Here is an 18295-nt window from a genome sequence, read left to right as displayed (position 1 = left end):
TCTACTGTGTATTCATTAAATTTGAATTTTCTTGGCTATTTCCTGGAATTGAACAATCGTATTTAAGGGGTGAGAGGTTTAACATTAGCAATCATCATACTTGAGTTCCCACCTGGTCCCTCATTTAAAAAAACGACCTTTTTGCTGTCTCCTTTGCTGTCTCCTTCTAGTGTACAGTCAGAGTTTTCGCCCCTCTGCTACCCTTCATTGAGACCAAGACTAATTTGCTGACAGACATCTGCAGACTGTGTAGCCATCTACAGAACCACTTCTAACTCTCATGGAGCTGTATAGGACATGCTAATTGGCACCTGTGCCCAAACTTGTTCTTACCTGCTGGTGTATAACAAACGCCACAGAACTCTCCCAGGAGACCCTGCCTTTCTTACTCAACATTGTGCCCCAGAAACCCCGGTTGTCCAGGCATATACGAGCGGACTGAACCCAAACATGTTTCCTACAACTCCTGACAGAGTTAGAGACATTTAGTAAACATGTTTCCTTCTGCCAGTCTTTCCATGCTTTTTGACAAAGCCAGCTGCCTTTTGGGAAGATAGTCTCATGCATTGCAGGATTTGGTTGGCAAGATCTTGTAAACAGTCCCCGACTGATTTCACACTAATTTAGTGCTACTCACAAAGGATGGCAAAGATGCGTTGAAGAATGTCATTCTTTCCAGGCTGGACACTACTGACTGCTTACTCAGGGTGGGGGGCATGCTAGCACACCGTCTCTGGTCCAGCGGGCAGGAGTGAACCAAGTTGTTCCCACCTTTTCAGCAGGAGTGGAAAAGAGCAGTGCCTGCTTCCTCTTGAAGAAGGAGCAGAACAGATGACTTCCAGCTCCTGCACCAGGCTAGGTTGGCACACAAGGAGCAAGATTGTGCTGCAGAGAAGTTGGGGCTCCCCTGCAGCCCCTATCTAATAGCACATCCTGGGTACTCCTTTGGATGGGCAGGGGCACCCAGGTTCAGACAAAGTACGGCTTGAGGCTGTCATCTGAACCACAAAGCTCTGTGAGGCTGCTATTTTAATGTGCAGGACCTTGGACACAAAGCACCCCATAAGCCCCTGTGTGGACCCTCAAATTTACCTATTTGCCCTCTGGTGAACACAGGGGCACCACCATCATCTGCAGAGCATGTTTGCAGGGGCTACAGGGAGTGCAGCACCTTCAAGAAAGGTTTTAGAAGGTCACCCTGTGTCTCTTGGAGCATCGTAATCAAGACCCCCTAAAGAGAGACTCTATTGATAGAGGCACTCCAGGAGCTTGAATTTTGCACTTGGAAGGTCTGGAGAGTGTGGACTCCTGTTGATTGGCTTCGAATCTGGGCCAAGTTTTATGGAATTCCATGCTTTATTGACAACATGGATGGATATCCGTACAACGTTTTACAGTATAATGGATGCAGCTGAATGTAAGTACTACCCCCATTGACCTCACTGGTGAGTTATAACACATACTGCGTATGGGTACTGTTCCATTGATTTCAGTGGTGGTGAAACAGTGAAATATAACATGGTGCTGCTTTAACTAGTGTGGTGACACTGTGACAGTAGGTCTGGCGTACTTATAATGACCCCCTGTCAAAGTCAATAGTCTTGTCTCATTGATCATGACACCCCGTATATTATAATATTGTGTTTAGTATAGGTAGGGAGTTATTGTGTTTATAGGATCCACGGCTTGCGAGGGGTGTAATGTGTTATGATGGTGTCCTCAAATGTAGTTCCATCTACCTCATTGTACATATTAAATGTGTAGTATTTGGTAAGGTGTGTGTAAAAGAAGTCATTTTCCTTTTTAACACAAAAAGCTCTGGGTAGACAATGATGTGCTACTTTTGTTGCTGCTTACCAGTGAGCTGGAGTTACTAGCCCACACAACCTCCCCTAAGTAGGCCTTGGATTGCTGTGTTTCACTTCCCTGAGAGAGTCAAATGTTAAAATGGGGAAGTTGGTTCTCTGTAAGAAGACAGTTGTGGACTTATTACTTGTGATAGACTTAAATTCTTCACATTCTTATTGCTGAATTTCTTACAATGGTCATTTAGCAAATTTCACGACATTCGTTTTTTCTTACTTCAATATTTTCTCCCAAGCCAAGTACATTGCAGTGTAAGTGATGGTCTGGTTAGTGCTTACACTTCAGGATACAAGGAGTATTAATTGATGCCATTTGTAGGTATCATTCTGATGAGCATTTCAAATAAATGAATGGCAACGTCTTTCAGCATATGGTATGAAAGATGGTGCCTCTGTACAGGTTCCTGTCACGGTTAGTCCTTTGATAGAAATAGCGTTGCTGAAGACATTTCTATATCATTTTGCCTGCTGTGTCATATTCATTGTGCTGAGGTATACAGGTGTGGGGGATTTGCATGATGTGTAAACAGTTATTAATAAGTAGAAGTGGCCCCTCCCTCCCTTCAACCTCTGGGTACTTTGCTACAGTCCATAGTCTGGCCAAAGCTGGGAGTGTAAAACATTCTTAGTCCTTAGACATTCTTAGTCTGTATCTCTATCACTTTCTCTCTCTCTCTCACTCCATTCCTCCCTCTCTCCCACTCCATTTCTCCCTCCCTCTCACTCCATTCCTCCCCTTCTCTCTCACTCCATTTCTCCCTCCCTCCCTCTCACTCCATTCCTCCCCTTCTCTCTCTCTCCATTTCTCCCTGTCTACTTCTGTGCCCTTTCTAATTTAGTCCTTTCTACCCTCTGCCTCCTGCCCTCTCTCCTGTCTGGGAAATGAGGAGCTCAAGGTTAGTATGGTATTGTTCAGGGGTCACTGTAGATATAGAATTCACTGGAGAGACAGACCAGTAACTGGCTCCTCAGGCTAGAGAAAAAGAGCAGGTGTACCTGTTCAGACTTTGGATCAGCCAGTCGCTCATCTTAAACTTTCCAGCACAGAGGCGTAAGGTAAGAAGACCATAGTCATGCCGTGCACAAGCCCACCAACAGATTCTCTTGTTATGAAGTGTATCCCTGCAATTATGCTTCTTCTCAAGACTTAGTCCTGCAATTATGCTTCTTCTCAAGACTTTTAGATGACTGAAAGAAATGTCTAGCCAATCCCCCAGAAAGGAAATAATCTCCAAACATTGAATGTTAAGCTCCTCTAATAAACAGTTCCCTCCATTCTTGGACTGTTACAATGATGACCCCATAAATTGACTGGTGACCAGTGGGATAGCTCTTTGTGTACCTAGTAATAAGGCCTAGTTACACCCTTGTGCACACACACCTGAGGCCTGATCACTGACCCAGGCACTAAATTGAGGTCATCTGACTAAGTCTTACTTTAGTGTACGGCAGGGTTGCCCCTGATTCTGGGGCACGCAAATCCATTCCTGTCCAGCGCAGCATGTTCAGGGGAGGCATTGTAATGTGGGCCATGTTCCCTAACCCTCTGCATCTGCCAATATTGTGGACACTGTTAGACTGGTCATCTCTTGCAGTCGTTTCCCTGGCCTTCTTGGCTTCTGGCCTGTTTTTGATCCTGTGCAGAATTTTGTGTTGGCTGGCTTTAGGACTCTGGGCACTTTAACACTGTTGACCAGTGCTAAAGGGCAAGTACTCTCTGTCTAAATTGTATTGGTGATTGTTTACCCATGATTGGCATATCTAATTTACTAGTAGGTCCCTAGTACAGTGCACCAGGTATGCCCAAGGCCTGTAAATCAAATACTACTAGTGGACCTGCAGCACTGATTGCGCCACCCATGGGAGTAGCCCTGTAAACATGTCTCAGAAGTGCCACTGCAGTGTCTACATGTGAAGTTATGTACTGCCAGCTTGACCTGGTAAGTGTACCCTCTTGCCAGGCTCAACCTTTCCTTTTACTACATGTAAGTCACCCCTTAGGTAGGTCCAAGGCATCCCCATGGGCAGGGTGCAATGTATATAAAAGGTAGGACATGTACAGATGTGTTTTACATGTGCTGATAGTGAAATACTGCTAAATTCGATTTTCACTATTGCAAGGCCTATTTCTCCTATTAAGTAACATAGGGATTGCTTTGAAAAGATCTTTTAAGTCTAATTTCCCATTGGGGGCCAATAGAGATAAGGTGTTTGTGGTGTCTGAATTCACAATTTAAAAAATACATCCTTTGGTAAAGTTGTTTTTTACATTGTAGGTTTGAAAATGCCACATTTTAGAAAGTGGGCATTTTCTTGCTTAACCATTCTGTGCCTCTGCCTTGCTGTGGAATACAAGTCTGGGTCAGGATGACAGTTGGACTGTTTGTGAATTCACTTTAGACAGTCACACAAAGGGAGCTGAGGTGTGCCCTGCATATCCTGATGGGTCTTACTAGGCTAGAGTGGTGAGAGGAGATGACACTTGCATCTGAATAGGGCTGTGCATTTCCTTACTCAAAACGGTCTCCAACCCCCTGGAGTGTGTATGGGGCCAGGTCAGGAAAGGCAGGGTCATGTGGACTACAAAGACACTTTCTTTGAGGTTTGCCTACTTCAAAGGCAGAAAGGGGTATAAGTAGTGGACCCAAAACCCAGTTTTTTATGTTACTTCTGTACTCAATAGGAACCTCTGCTAAGGAGAAGAGCTAAAGAGCTGGAAGATGAGTACTGCCCCTTTGACTGTGACTGTGCTTTGCTGGGTTGGCCTGCAGTTGCTGCTTCTGCCTGAAAGAGGACAAAGACTGGACTTTGTGGTATATTCATATTTGTGAAGTCTCCAAGGACTTGGACCGAGTTTGCCTCCTGTTTTGAAGTCTCCGGGCCATCAAAGACTTCCTCTGCCAGCACCTGGACTCTCTGCTGAGACTCCTACCCTATCATGTGGTGCCCTATCCAGTCCCTGGGCCCTTGAAAGGTGAAGCTGGTGGAACCAAGACTGAAATCCTCGTACATGAGCCGTGCATGGAAAGAATTGATGCACTACCTGTAATGCCGCTGTAAAAACGACACGCCATCTGCATCACGGTTGAGAAATCGACTCACCACCTGCATTGTGGCTTGTAGAAATGGGTATAAGTACTGGACCTCTCACCCCACAAAGTTAGAACCCTTCTGGACTGAGGACATTCTGCCCGGAGGAAGAGCTGGATGCTGTATGAGGGACTGCCATGCTTCCTGTTGCTTTGTTGTGCTCCCCTCCTGCTTGCTACTTCTGTCCTTGGAGTGAAATGTGTGGACTTAGCTTTCTACATCCTGCTTTCCAAGGTTCTCCGAGGGCTTGAATTGAGCTTGCCTCCTGTTAGAAGTCTCAGGGACATCAAAGACTTCATCTGCCAGTGCCGTGGCTCTTCCGCTGAGAGCTCTGACTTGCCAAGTAGTGCCATCTGCAGTCTCTGGACCATTGGAAGTGTAAACTTGTCCTAAAGAAGAAAATCCATGCACCTATGCGCTGTGGCAGAAATCTTGATGCAGTGCCTGTCTTGCTGCTGCAAAATAGATGCAGCGCCTGTTTCACCCTGGCTCCATCAACACAGTGCGCCTGGATTTTCCATGCATCGTCCCAGTCAGACTCATTCCCATTTGTAACAAGCATTGGTAAACGCATTTGGTTTCGTCAAAGTGATTAATATTTTTGTTGTGGTTGTTTTTAGTTGTAGTTTGGTGAATAGTTGTGCAATATAAGTTAGGAAGCCACATCTAAGAGCAGGCCAACTTCATGCAGAGTGTGGTTAATTACCTTGGGAAAATGTGACACTGGAAGTAACACCGAAATGAAACACAAGGAAGACTATTACAAAGCTGAAACGGGGAGAGGGATCCAATCGGAGGCTCAAACAGCTAATTGATACCACGCTCCAACCATTGTGGTGCCTCAGAATACAATGAAACGTAACACAGAGCAATCAGATTATTACAAAAAAAAAAAAGAAAAAAGAAAGAGGAAACAGACCTGGTCCTGCTTTTCACGTGACCCTGCGCCAGGGAGGTCTTATGACAAAGAAGTTCAACAACAGCGGCTCCGCTGGCCTCGGAGAGGAAGGGAGCACTAGAGTGGGTGACTGCTGCGGTCTGGGGGGGACTGGTAAGTGCATGTTGCCCCGGGGAGACTGGTGAGTACCAAAACCAAAGTGGATGTACACAGTGGGATGCAGATAACAGCAAACACACGAGTATACGAGGAAAAACCAAAGCATTGGTAAATGGAAGAAAATAGCATGACAGCGAATAGAAACGGAGGAAAAGTAAGTGACTAGCACAGGAACCAATGAAAGCAAGGAAAGCAAAGGTGGGGGAAGGATCTAAGCCCCTTTTAAGATTTCTATTAAATACATTAGATTTCACAAGCACAGCTCAAGCTCTGTGCAGGCGAAACCTAAAAAATGATACCTTTACTTGTGTATGTTGGATTTTTGTTGTTTTGGTCTTGTTTAATACAGATAAATATTTGCTATGTTTCTAAACTGGCGTGGAGTCCTTTTGTGGTGTTTTCACTGGCTCTACCCTTGGGGTACATTGGGAACAAGACTGTAAGAATTTGGTGGTGATCCAAATAAGTCCCTAGGACTCACTGGGGTCATCTTTGGCTACATGGCTTGACTTGGGGCCAAGAAGCAGGAATGCAGAAGGTGACTCTTGGCAGCAGCAGCCACTGGCTCCCCCCACTCCTGCACCTACACATCTCAACATGAGGGCTGAGGCCATCTTGCCTCTCATCCCTGCTGATAGGAATTTGTGCCCGCTAGCTCTGTCATTAGGTAGGGTCATGGAATGCTAGTACGCATGGCTTGGGGCGTGCGTAGCACAGCCTAGGCCTGCACTGAATAGGATTTGGCCATGCCTTAAAAAGCTCTTGTGGATCTGATCTTCAATGCCTCAGGCGTGTATGAAAGGCTTTCATTACATCTGGGTTAGGCTGCATTTCATGTGATATAATTTCATCATAGACCATACAAACGTGTTGAGCTTAACTGTTTATCATTGGTATGTCAAATTTACTCGTAATATGATACAAGCCATTATGACTTTTTTGTCATGGCCCTCCCATGTTGAACTGAATACCGTGATATCTTCAATTTAACTGATGCAGTTAGTGATGCAGCAGATAACCTTACACGTTTCCTTCTGAAGCCACTACACAGTTGATCCACATAGGCCTTTAGAAAGCCGAATGCATTCTCAAAAATGTGGTTGATTTGAGAGTATTATTCTAGTTCAAGCTGACTATAACCTTTATTGTGATCCAATTTAAAGAATATTCACGCTTCATTAAGAAGATGGATCCTATTGTTGATTTGGGGCACCATATGACATTACTTCTGGGTGGTCATGTTTGGATGTTACATGTCAATGCAGGTCTGAATTTGGTTACCCAATTATTATTTAGGAATGTATATAATTGAGGACACTCACATGAGTGGATTCTGTAGTCTCTGAAGCTAGCAGATTCTGTATCTTATTTCCTTCGACCTCTGCATATTAAAAAGCATTCCTCTGCTGAGGGAGATAGATCCATATGCAATCCCTGTACTTTCCCAGACCATAATAATCATTGTAAAATCATTTTTTGAAAGGTTTTACTCTGGATTAATCAACAACCGCTATAGAATACCCCAAAACAATTCTGGTTATGACTAGCATTTGTTATGACTATCTGCAGGCTTGCTGCAGCTGGCTCGAGATGAACAAAATTCCATTTGTGTAGGCACAAGTGTAATGGCACTTTTATGTTGCTTCTGAGCACCCCAACTGAAATAGCCTTTTAAAATGGATACTTTTAACTACAGGTTTCTCGTCTTGTGAATAGCTTCCAGGCACTAGACTGGATCCAGGGAATTTTCTCAGCAATTCCATTGACTCCATCCCACCCCAAATCTGATGCCAGAGCCACATACAGTTGCCACCCCTGTGAGCTGACATCTGTTCCTTTCTTTCCATACCTTTGGTCTTGGATCAAGACCTGGCTCCCTCATTTTACAGTGTGCATAACATGTCTCCCCGACCTTGCACCCCCTGCACCAAACTACTAGATTTAAACCTTGCAGGGACTGTCACAAACAGCTGTTTGTGACAGACCCTCACCAAGTTTGTCTCTAGTGTCTGGGTTCATCACATCACTCCATGTTGTGCAGGGTTGCTCTAGGATGGACCCAAAAGCTGTACATTTCTGCAAGGCCAAGCTTTTTGCTGCTAAACATCATCTAAAGGTGCACACATGCCGATCTTGCTCGAAGTCGAGGATTTCAACACATTCCCTAGAGAGATCTCCTCATTCCAAGCATTTAAGTAGGTTGAAATCCAAGAAAAAACACTAGAAGTTAAAAGTGACTCCCCTTCATCTCACTACTCTCTTCAAGAAGAGTAGTGCAAATGTCAGGATACCTTTTGCTCTGTCACAGTCCCCACTGTAAAACCGATCTCTAAGCTCATCCCAATCCCACCCAAATTCCCGTGTCGATCGGTGACTCTGCAGCAAGCTGAAGCTTTCATAGTGGCCATGTTGTCTATATTTAGCACCCTTCAGGTTCCCTCTGGTGTGCATATGGGCTCCAAAGATCTGAGGAGGGATCCAGTTGGACTACCACTGACTTATAGTTACCTGACACATCTGTGCCTCAACTGCGGGACTAACACCCACCCCCACTTCGAACCCATGCCGAGATCCTCTCGAGTTCTCCGTATGTCAGTGCCTGCACTGACCCCAGAGGAAGAACCAATTATCCTTCTGAACTCTGAAGCAAATAAGCCACAACATCAGATGAAGTTGCTTCCAACATGACCTCATGCACAACCGATTCAACCCTATTTGAATTCAGATGCCACAATACCTTTGAATTTGAACCACAAGCAGACTGACTTTGAATTCATTCCCTATCTCACCCCATTAGAGAATCCAAGCACATGGAAGCATTTGTGAGTCAAATGTTTTTCGCCACCAGTCTCTCCCTCCACTTCATAACTGCCATTTTCCTCCCAGAGTGTTTTTTTCACATGTGTTATGGGACGTGGGGAGTGAGGTCTTGCCTACAGTCCGTTACAAATTTTGCACTAATCTGGCACAGATCATTCAAGCGAGACAAGACACTGCAAAACATGTCATCTGTTCTGGGCTGGACACCACCAGCTGTTTGGGTAGGGCAGTCTGGACCTGCATGGTGATTTGGCTTCATGCATGGAGAAGATCCACAAGCTTTTCTTGTGATTTCCAGGTATCACTTTTGGACATGCTATTCAAAGTTACTTGTCTTTCTGGGGACAAAGCAGACTCAATGCTCTCGCCTTTCAGCTGCTGTGTTTCGCCTCTTTCAGGGCTTCAGAAGGAGTTTTCAGCAGAGACCATGCTAAGGCCCACCTCTGAGGAGCAGAGATTCTTAAATCACAGACATTGGGTATAATAATAATAATACAAACACAGCTACTTGCCATATGGGTGTTTTTTCATCAAGAAGAGACCTAGGAGCAATCATTTTCATTCCTTTCCATAAACACTGAAGACCAGCGGGGCACCACAGGAAATGACAAAGAGAATTGGAATGAGTTTAAAAGGGATTTATAAACAAATTTGTTTAATCCAAATCATTATTTTATTAAGTATTCAAAATGTATTCATCATCATAAGAGATGTAAATGTTCTAGAAGTCGATATTTCAAAATAAGGTAAAATAAAACATTAACAAGGATTACTAATAGAATACAGAATATGCAACAAGTGTATTCCATAAAGTAAACACCTAATCTAAATTAAGAAGGATACATCAAGAAAAGGTATTTTGTTAGGCAAATAAGTTAAGGTGCCAGCTTCAGAAAACTAAATAATGTTCTCTGAAATTTAAATGATTAGGTGTAAACCCTTTGCACTCGTGACTTGAAGATCAACAGAGGTGAATATGGTCTTCTCATTTCCACTGTAGTGCACAAAAGTGTGAATGAGAGAGTAAGGGAGGTGGGGAGTAGTGCTCCTCTAATGAAATCACTAATTGCAACATTCCAGCTCAATCCCACCTTCAGGAGCCAGTCAGTCTTCTTTGCCAGGAAAAACAGTAAAGAAACCACGGCTACATCCTTAAGTTGTTACACTGAACAGACTGTTGGGTACTGCCAGCTCTTACCACAAGTCGCTGTCCCATCCTGACAGCTTCTCCTCCTTCCAGTGAGAACCTCACTATCAGCTATCTAATACATGACAAATCCTTACTTGCTAACTAGCAAAAGGCTTCTGGAAAAACACAGCATCTGCTGTGAGAAGAAAATATAACAAACAATACAATAGAAAAAGAGACATGCAGGCCTCTTTGCCTTAAACCTGCAAAAGTCACCATTCAAAATGGCATTAATATTAGACTAACTTAAATTCTACAAACATGATCATTCAGGTGCTACTTATAATGGCTAAATGTAGTCACCTACTACAAATGTATATGATTGATATGTACACATTATTTATTGCTGTAAGTTACACTTTGTTAATGTATGTGTTTAATTATGCAAATGAAACTTCTGCTCTCGGGGATAATGTCAGCTCGGTGCCCCTAGAAGAGCCTTGAACTGTTACATGAATGCTCCACGGATCATCAGGTAATCAACTCTTTTTGGTGTTCAGAGGGACAAAGGAGGGCAAGGCTGTGCAGAAGAGAGCCATATTTCAAAGTGGATAGTTTTCTGCATCACAATTTGCTACGAACTGGCTAAGAAGCAGGCTCCAGAAAGCTTGAGAGCTCATTCCACCAAGCTTCTGCTGCTTTGGCATGAAGAGTGCCTGTCTTTGACATCTGTCAGGCTGCAACGTAGGTGTCAGTTGACACTTTCACAAGGCACTACTTCTTTGATATCCAGATACATTGGTAGCAACACGTTGCTTGTTCGGTCTAGTAGGACTTTTTGGTTTGAGCTGTACCACAGACCCACACCTTGGGAGGTACTGCTTTAGAATCTGATTTTAGGTGAGGAATTTGTGGTTAGAAGTATCCTTCAGAAGAAGAAGATACTTACTTTACGTAACAATCGGTCTGGTGGGTATTCAAGCTAACTGCGGGTACCTCACTGGCCCAAACACTTTCCCCATTTCCAATGGAATGGCCTCTGTTCTCCATCTGTAAAAAGTTCAGAATTTAGTGATGGGCACACTGTCAAAACTCATTAGTTAATATTTCTGCGTCAGATGGTACAGTTGATAAAAAGAGATAGCAGTGCACAGGGGTGGCAGCTATAAGTGGGTCTGGTGTCATTTTCAGGGCAGGATGGAGTCAAAGGTAAGCCACATAAGGGAATTGCTGAGGGAAATGCTCCGGATCCCGTCTCTGGTCTGGACGATATTCATAAGGTAAGGAAATCTGCTGTTAGAGTATCCACCAGAAAGCGAGTTACCTAGGGTAAGTAACTTATTATTTAATTTTCTGTTGGTAGGCATGGGAGCATCAAGTTCCATGTCTATTCTGAATGGCTTAGTGATATAAAAAAGGAGTTAAGCTTCTTGGTGGGAAACGAGGAACAATACATTTTTCATCTGCCATTGAAAGGTACTGGTTAATGGTATCCTTCTGTTTCTGCAGCAAGGGCTATTTCTGCAGCAGGGTAGTCCAAAAGTACAGTCTAAAACCACATGTATGTTTAAAAGTGAACTGGGACATGTTTCTTCTTTACTGTGACTTCTGTACATGTACTTTTGACAGTTGTCTAAGGCTTGTGCACTTATACAGCTGCCCTAGCAGAGTGCAAACAGGGCATACACCATTCAAAGTTGCAAACTAATGGCACACTTACTCTAGCAGGGGTTGTTTCTGCAGAATGGATGTCTGAAGCACACAGTCAAAACCAACATATATTTTTAAAAGTGTACTGGGATACGTATATTCATTGTTGCAGCGTCTGTGCATGTTCTCTGGGCAGCTCTTCTGGCCACATGTGGAGACACACATATACACACACACACACACCCACCCCCTGCCCAAACCTCCCCCCCTTACTGGAGTAGCAAATTGGCTAAATAAACATGTGTACCTCAAACTGAGATACAGAAATACAGAAAACATACAGAAATAAACCAAGAACTCACTAACAAAAAAAATTAATTTCATTCATCCTTTCAATATTATAAACTTGAATCTGACAGAGACTTCTAGTTGCTGAATTGAATGCCTTTGAATTCTCCACAGGTGTCAGACTGTCCCCGTAAGATTTTTGGGAGCAGTATCTCTGCGTGGCATTGGGTGGCGTTGATTGACTCCACAGTCGGCGGCGACATCAGCACTATTATGATGTTGCAGTATCTATATAGGCGCCACCCCAGTGTGCTGAAGTCAGTTCTTTTCTTTCTGCACCCGCAAGTGCTGATCTAAAAAGAGCTACCCCTCAGTCACATTTTGACTGGCTTTTTTAGACTTCTTTTCAAGCATTTTTCAAGTCTTCTACTCCTGGTGCGTCGAGTATGTCCCACAGAAATACTGAGTTCAAGCCCTGTGGATCCTGTCATCTGGTGATGTCCAAGACAGATCTGCACCTCTAGTGTCTTTGGTGCTGGAGCCCGACCATGACCTGAAGTCGTGCTCTGAGTGTTGGGGCATGCATCTGAAGGCTTTGAGGAAGCAGTCTCTGAAGCTTATGGCTCCACACAAGTCAAGATTTTGGTTGAGAGGAAGGTCCTGGGATCAGTCACGGTTTCCTCCATAGTTGTTGTCCCACTCAAAGTCTTCAGGCCAGTCGGGTAAGTTGAGGCATAAGAAGTCGAAGCTTCTTTCGACTTCTTCTCGTCCATCGGCCGACGAGACAAAGGATCGTCTACGGTGTAGGCCTCGTTCGGCATATACCTAAGCAGACTCCATTCCTCCCCGAGTTTCCGGGAGCCAGAGCATTCCCTGCCCAACTCAGAGAGTTTTACAAGCCCATACTCGTCATTTTTGGGCATCCTGACACAGCTGTAGCGCCTTTGGGCCCTGCCTTGGAAGGGGCTCCTTTGGGTTCAGTGCTGGCAGCTTTGTCCTTGGCACTGGCTTGTTTTCTCCCCTACTGTGGCTACAGAGGAGGGAGTGTCCACCTCAGAACCCCTTCTCTCATTTATTGAGGCCCTTATGGACATCCTACTGGGTACCTGGTCTAAACCCAGCACAGAGGCTCCTGTGAACAGGACAATTGCCTGCCGACCCTCACAAGGGGGACCCAGGTTTCACCTGGGAAGAAGGTGTTTTCTTCCTCCAGCCTTGCATTGAGGTCTGTAAACACTGCTTTCCTTTTCGGTCATTAATCCCACATACTGTGGGATACAGATGCGCAAGTGCCGCCACAGGTCCCGGAGGTGACCTAGGCTATACTCACTCAGGCTGTTGCCGATCGGAGAGATGTAACAAAGTTCATAATCCGTTGCGAAGTGGACATGACCCACTCGCTAAGCAGAGTGGTTTGATTGACAATGGCCCAAGGCGCCGTAGCTGGCTGAGGACATCTGGCTTTTCAGGGGTCGTCTAAGCTTATTTAAGGGACATTCTCTTTGATGACACTCATCACTTCGAAACAAGGCAGACTCTGGGCTTGAGCACTTCAAGGATTCTCGGGTTGCAGCTAGGTCCTTGTATCTCATGGTGGCCCCGTCTTCCCTGGTCTGCCTTTCACCTCTTTCGTGGCTATGGAAGGGGCCTCCAACCGTGTCCATTCCTGGCCAGCTTCTGTTCCGCACATGCTGCCCAGCCTCTGCATGGCAAGGGGCACGGGATCCACCAACCCCGTGGATCAGGTGGCCAGTGGTCTGGACAGACCAACGCCCCCTCCCCTCCCTCTGTAGCAGCCTCTAAACCTTCCTAAACTGACTCTTCCTCACCTTAGGCCAGTTGGCTGCTGGATTCGCCATCACCTGCTTTGCTGGCAATCCATCATGTCAGACAGGTGGGTTTTGCAGATAGTCCGAAGGGGCTACTCCCTTCCCTTCGAGACAACCCCCTCTACCCAAGCCACCATCCTATTATCAGATGATGGATGATCACTTGTCCCTGTTCCATGAGGAAGTTACGGCTCTCTTGGCCAAGGGAGCCATAGAGAGGGTTCTTGTGCCAGAAGTAGGTTGTAGTTGCTATTCCCTCTACTTTCTCGTCCCCAAAAAGGACAAGGGCCTCCACCCTATCTTAGACCTTCGATTCCTCAATATCTTCCTCAAGAAGAAGTTAAAGATGCTCACGTTGGCTCAGTTTCTATCTGCCCATGACCCAGGAAACTGGATGGTAGGATTGGACTTGCAGTATGCTTAATTTCATATCCCCATCCTGCCTTGCCACAGACATTACTTGCGATTTATGGTTGGCCACAAGCACTTTAAGTTCACTGTGGCCTCGAATGCACCAATATTGAGAGTAACAAAGGCGACATTACTACCTGCTCTGCAATATGGCTACCTGGCATTTCTGGGGTCCTTGGAATCCACTATAGAACATGCCCACTGCAGGGCATATTTAAAAATTCTACAACAACCAAAGTATACACGCCGCACTAGATTCTAATTGGAAATGAGCCAAAAGACACAACAGATAGACTTCCAAGCAGCATTCTTAAATATTACATCAGTCACAGAAAGGCCAACTCGCTTACGTTAAATAACACTAGAGAACGATATTCGAGACCCCTGGCAATCCGTGGCACACGCAATTAAGTAAGGCTCAGAAGACTTTTGAAATGGGCATTCCATCCAGCTATTGGACTCATTGACTTACTCTGCCTGTAAAACATTAATTAACAAAAGAGCAAAGGAACTCTCCTGAGAGTCCGATTTATCGTTAACTAAATCACCCACAAATGTACCTGCGCTAAATGATTCTTATCTGGTTGGAGCCCCTCAACCATACCTCCTAGCAGCAATAAATGCAGGCATTCGTCACCAAATTCTATACAGGCGAACATTAGTCCTCCCAATTAAGGACTTCAATCCTTCTTGGTCTGTACACAGGCAAAAAAGTGCTTGTAGGCTCTGTTCTGACCCCGAGAAACCTGGCTACCCCTGCTGTGCTGCTGTCCAGTTTAGCAGCTGAAAGAAGACAGCTAATAATACCACTGGTGTTGGCTCAGGGAGCACGGTCCTGTATGGAGGTATCCAACCTTTGCTTTTCACAGTCCGCTCCCTAGGCGCTGGCAAGATGTGCAAAATATGTGACAGCACTCAATTTGTTTTAAAATGAATTTGCATCACATGAGATTTATTACTTGTATTTTGTAATGGTTTTAATTAACTGATCAATAAATTTACAATGATAGTCCAGGGTGTTGTGACTTGCATGGATCCCACTATGTTTTCATTTCCATGCAAATGTCAAATTTTAGTTACAATGACAAGGCTTGCTCACATTTCTGTGACACAAAAATAATTCAGCCATCCAGCATTCTCACACCTCTTCTGATAATGGTAACCTGCTATGTGGCCTAGCCTATCCATGTATCACTTCCCTGTAAGCAGTAATGCCACTTCATAGCAACTAGCACATTTCTGTCCATTCACTCTGCACTCACCTGCATTACACAGTAACACCCTCCACAGATCCACTTCACCAGATATCTAGAGAAAACAGTCTGTCACTCTCCTAGCAATGCTGTTACTGCTACCTTATGCAACAGACGTACACCACCAACGAAAAGAAAGTTTCCATCTAGCTGCAAAATCCCACTTCCACAAACCACAGTGCCAGTCACCAAAGTAATTCACTCTCTTCAGCCTACCCTCCAGCCCTGTCACTTTAACAACATCAAAATAGTTTTTCACATTCATATATATATTGCATCCACACATTTGAATCAAACGTAAATACCCAAAACGAATTCACATACCAAATGCTTCTTTTAAGGAAACTTAGAAAAAAAACTTTACAAATCCAGAACAATGAGGTCCTTCCTCAAGGAGTTTATCTAAATTTCTCTTTTCTGTGATACTAGGTAAATCTTTGGGGTTAGTACAGGGCAGCAATTGAGGACACTGATGACAGTAGTACCTGTCCTCTCACCTGATTCCCTTTCTTGCACACGCTTGACACCGCTTGTAAGATTGATATATCTCTCCGTTGGAAGAAGTTTATAAAAGTGACTGATAACCAACCTTGAAATATACTAAATCTTAGTGTGCACCACACCAACTTCAAACAAAAGAAGGTTGCTGATGAATGTGTTCTCTACGTCAGGAAAGCCTACTTTGCATCCTGAAGCTGAATTGGAATACTCAACATGTGTTGCTAGTTTGCCATTTGAATCAGGAGCACAAAAATGTCTTATACCTGATGAAGGTCTTACGTGCAACATCTTGCTTGTCAGCCCCAGCTGTGTGCTTGTTACAGCCTTGAATGCAATTAGGCCTATGAATTTCTGCATCTGGCCTGTACATAGAGACTGGCAATGTTTTCTCGTCAGCCATGATGGTTTAAAGATACACTAGCATGCGAACTTGAAACTTGATGTCCAGCAATTTATTATTACAAAGTACAGTACTGCCTTTTTGCGAGTTTCCTAATGGCCAGCTGTGCTGGAACCCCTTTTCAGTTGCTCCCAGTTGTACCACAAACAGATATGGATATGGAAAAAAAAATCCCTGAATAGTGGAATTTCAGTATAAAAAAGGTCTAGATACAAGAGGTGTCCTTTGTTCAATAAAGAACGCACAAGATCACAAACAATGTTCCCACGGGTACCCAAAGACTGAGGACAACCAAATGGTGAAATGCTAGTCCTTCCAAGTGTGGACTCAATGACTGACGGTATAACTGATGCATTTTTTTGGACTCTGCAAAATGAGGAACAGTTTCTCTTGCAATAACAGGCATAGAGCCAACTCATCAACTAGAGACAGGGAATCTGGTGGACTTAACCACATGATTGCTCTTCCCCTCAAAACCTTTTTACGTATCTTTTTAAAAGGACAGGTATTATGGTGGATGTTGTATAATTACGAAAATCTCATATTATTTCTTCTGTGGCGTCTACACTAAATTATGTCTCACATTATAAATAACATAAATAACATGAATACATATATTTGAATAATTGGTGCACTATTAAACTGTGATAAAAAAAATGTTATACGTTGTACGTGTGCCATCAGTACTAAATGCAACACACTCAAATGAAAAATATGCACTCAGATACATGAAAATATATATAAAATACAATGAGGGCACATAAGCGGAAGTCACAAACATTATGTTGTAACCAGCCGTTTAAAATACATAGTCGTGTTTCGTATTTTTAATTCCAAGCCAAATGTTCGTCATCCATTGAGTGATCTCACGAAAATAGCTACTTAACAACCGTGGGCTTCCCTCTCTGAATTTAAAAGTAGGTCTTCGTATTGTTTGTACACCTATGGAACTGGAACTATGCCTTTTCCAATCACGAAATTGTTGGCAATCACTGAAGAGTGCTGAAAATATGCTGGGAGGTGTATGGGAGACTGCTTGACAATGTAATACTTTAAACAACCGACGAGGGCTCTGTACAACCTGAAGGTTACGTTGTAAAGTAAGTCAGTGAAGCAAAATGCATACAAGTAGTGTGACCTTGACTATAAGAGGGTTTATTATAAGTTGAGTATACACATATATTCCCTGTTATGAGCAGCTGTAGTTAACTACTCGGCACTCGTCATCTAGTTCAGCCAGCACCTAGGGATCCCTCATGACCCTAACATGCCATTACCTCTTTAGGTAGTCTGAGAAGCAGGGCACTACAGCTCAGAGGTTTATATTCCGGCAGACCTGCTCTCCATTCAGTCCTTTCAAAGTCAGGATATTGAAGGCATTTGAGGTATGTCAAGGTGACACCGAAAAGAAATGTTACAAAATCTGTGAACGCACAGACTTTTAATTGCATGATGATTCGAAAAAAACTCTGCCATTGCTGAGAATACACAGCACCCCTGAAGCAAGTAAAGATTTTCAGTGACTCTTCCCCAACAGTCAATGGATACGCTATTATACAGTTGTTGATTCTAAGGAATTCTGAAGGTTTACATCTGAAGATGTAGATTAAGTGTTATTTTTTTGCTGACAGAACGACAATAAGCTCACACTAACACATTTACCTTGTAGTAATCTGTCTTCTTTCCTTAAATTAGTTACCAAGCAGTAGAATATATGAGATACGGAACAGATCCCACCACTGCTTGTCAGAAAGTTATTTCAAGGATCCAGAAGCATGTCCCAGAATTCTTTGGGGCAGTCATCTGTGCCAATGCCACAGGGAGCTACGGTATGTTTTCAGTTTACATTTGAATGCATAGTTTCCTGTACAAACAATGTCTAGTATTTCATATGCACTCCATTCGGTACTTTATTGTTAGCACTTTAGAAGGCTCAAAAGGTAAGTCGTGTATTTACCCTGAGAAGTCTTTTTCAAATCTGAGGTGCTGCACCATCATGTTG

At 43.9% G+C, this 18295-nt stretch overlaps 1 protein-coding gene across 1 annotated transcript in view; it reads left to right on the top strand.

Moving 5' to 3' along the window:
* Window positions 1-18295, top strand: part of AGA (aspartylglucosaminidase) — a 220945-nt gene that overhangs the window by 189363 nt on the left and 13287 nt on the right. The window contains exon 8 of the mRNA XM_069244707.1: window positions 17989-18122. Coding sequence (XP_069100808.1) covers window positions 17989-18122 — 134 coding nt within the window. The remainder of the gene's footprint in view (window positions 1-17988; window positions 18123-18295) is intronic.

The sequence above is a fragment of the Pleurodeles waltl genome, chromosome 1_2 (assembly GCF_031143425.1).
Source record: "Pleurodeles waltl isolate 20211129_DDA chromosome 1_2, aPleWal1.hap1.20221129, whole genome shotgun sequence".
NCBI classification, from domain to species: domain Eukaryota; kingdom Metazoa; phylum Chordata; class Amphibia; order Caudata; family Salamandridae; genus Pleurodeles; species Pleurodeles waltl.
Note: the sequence above shows the minus strand (reverse complement) of the source record. Positions and strands in the feature narration are given on the sequence as shown.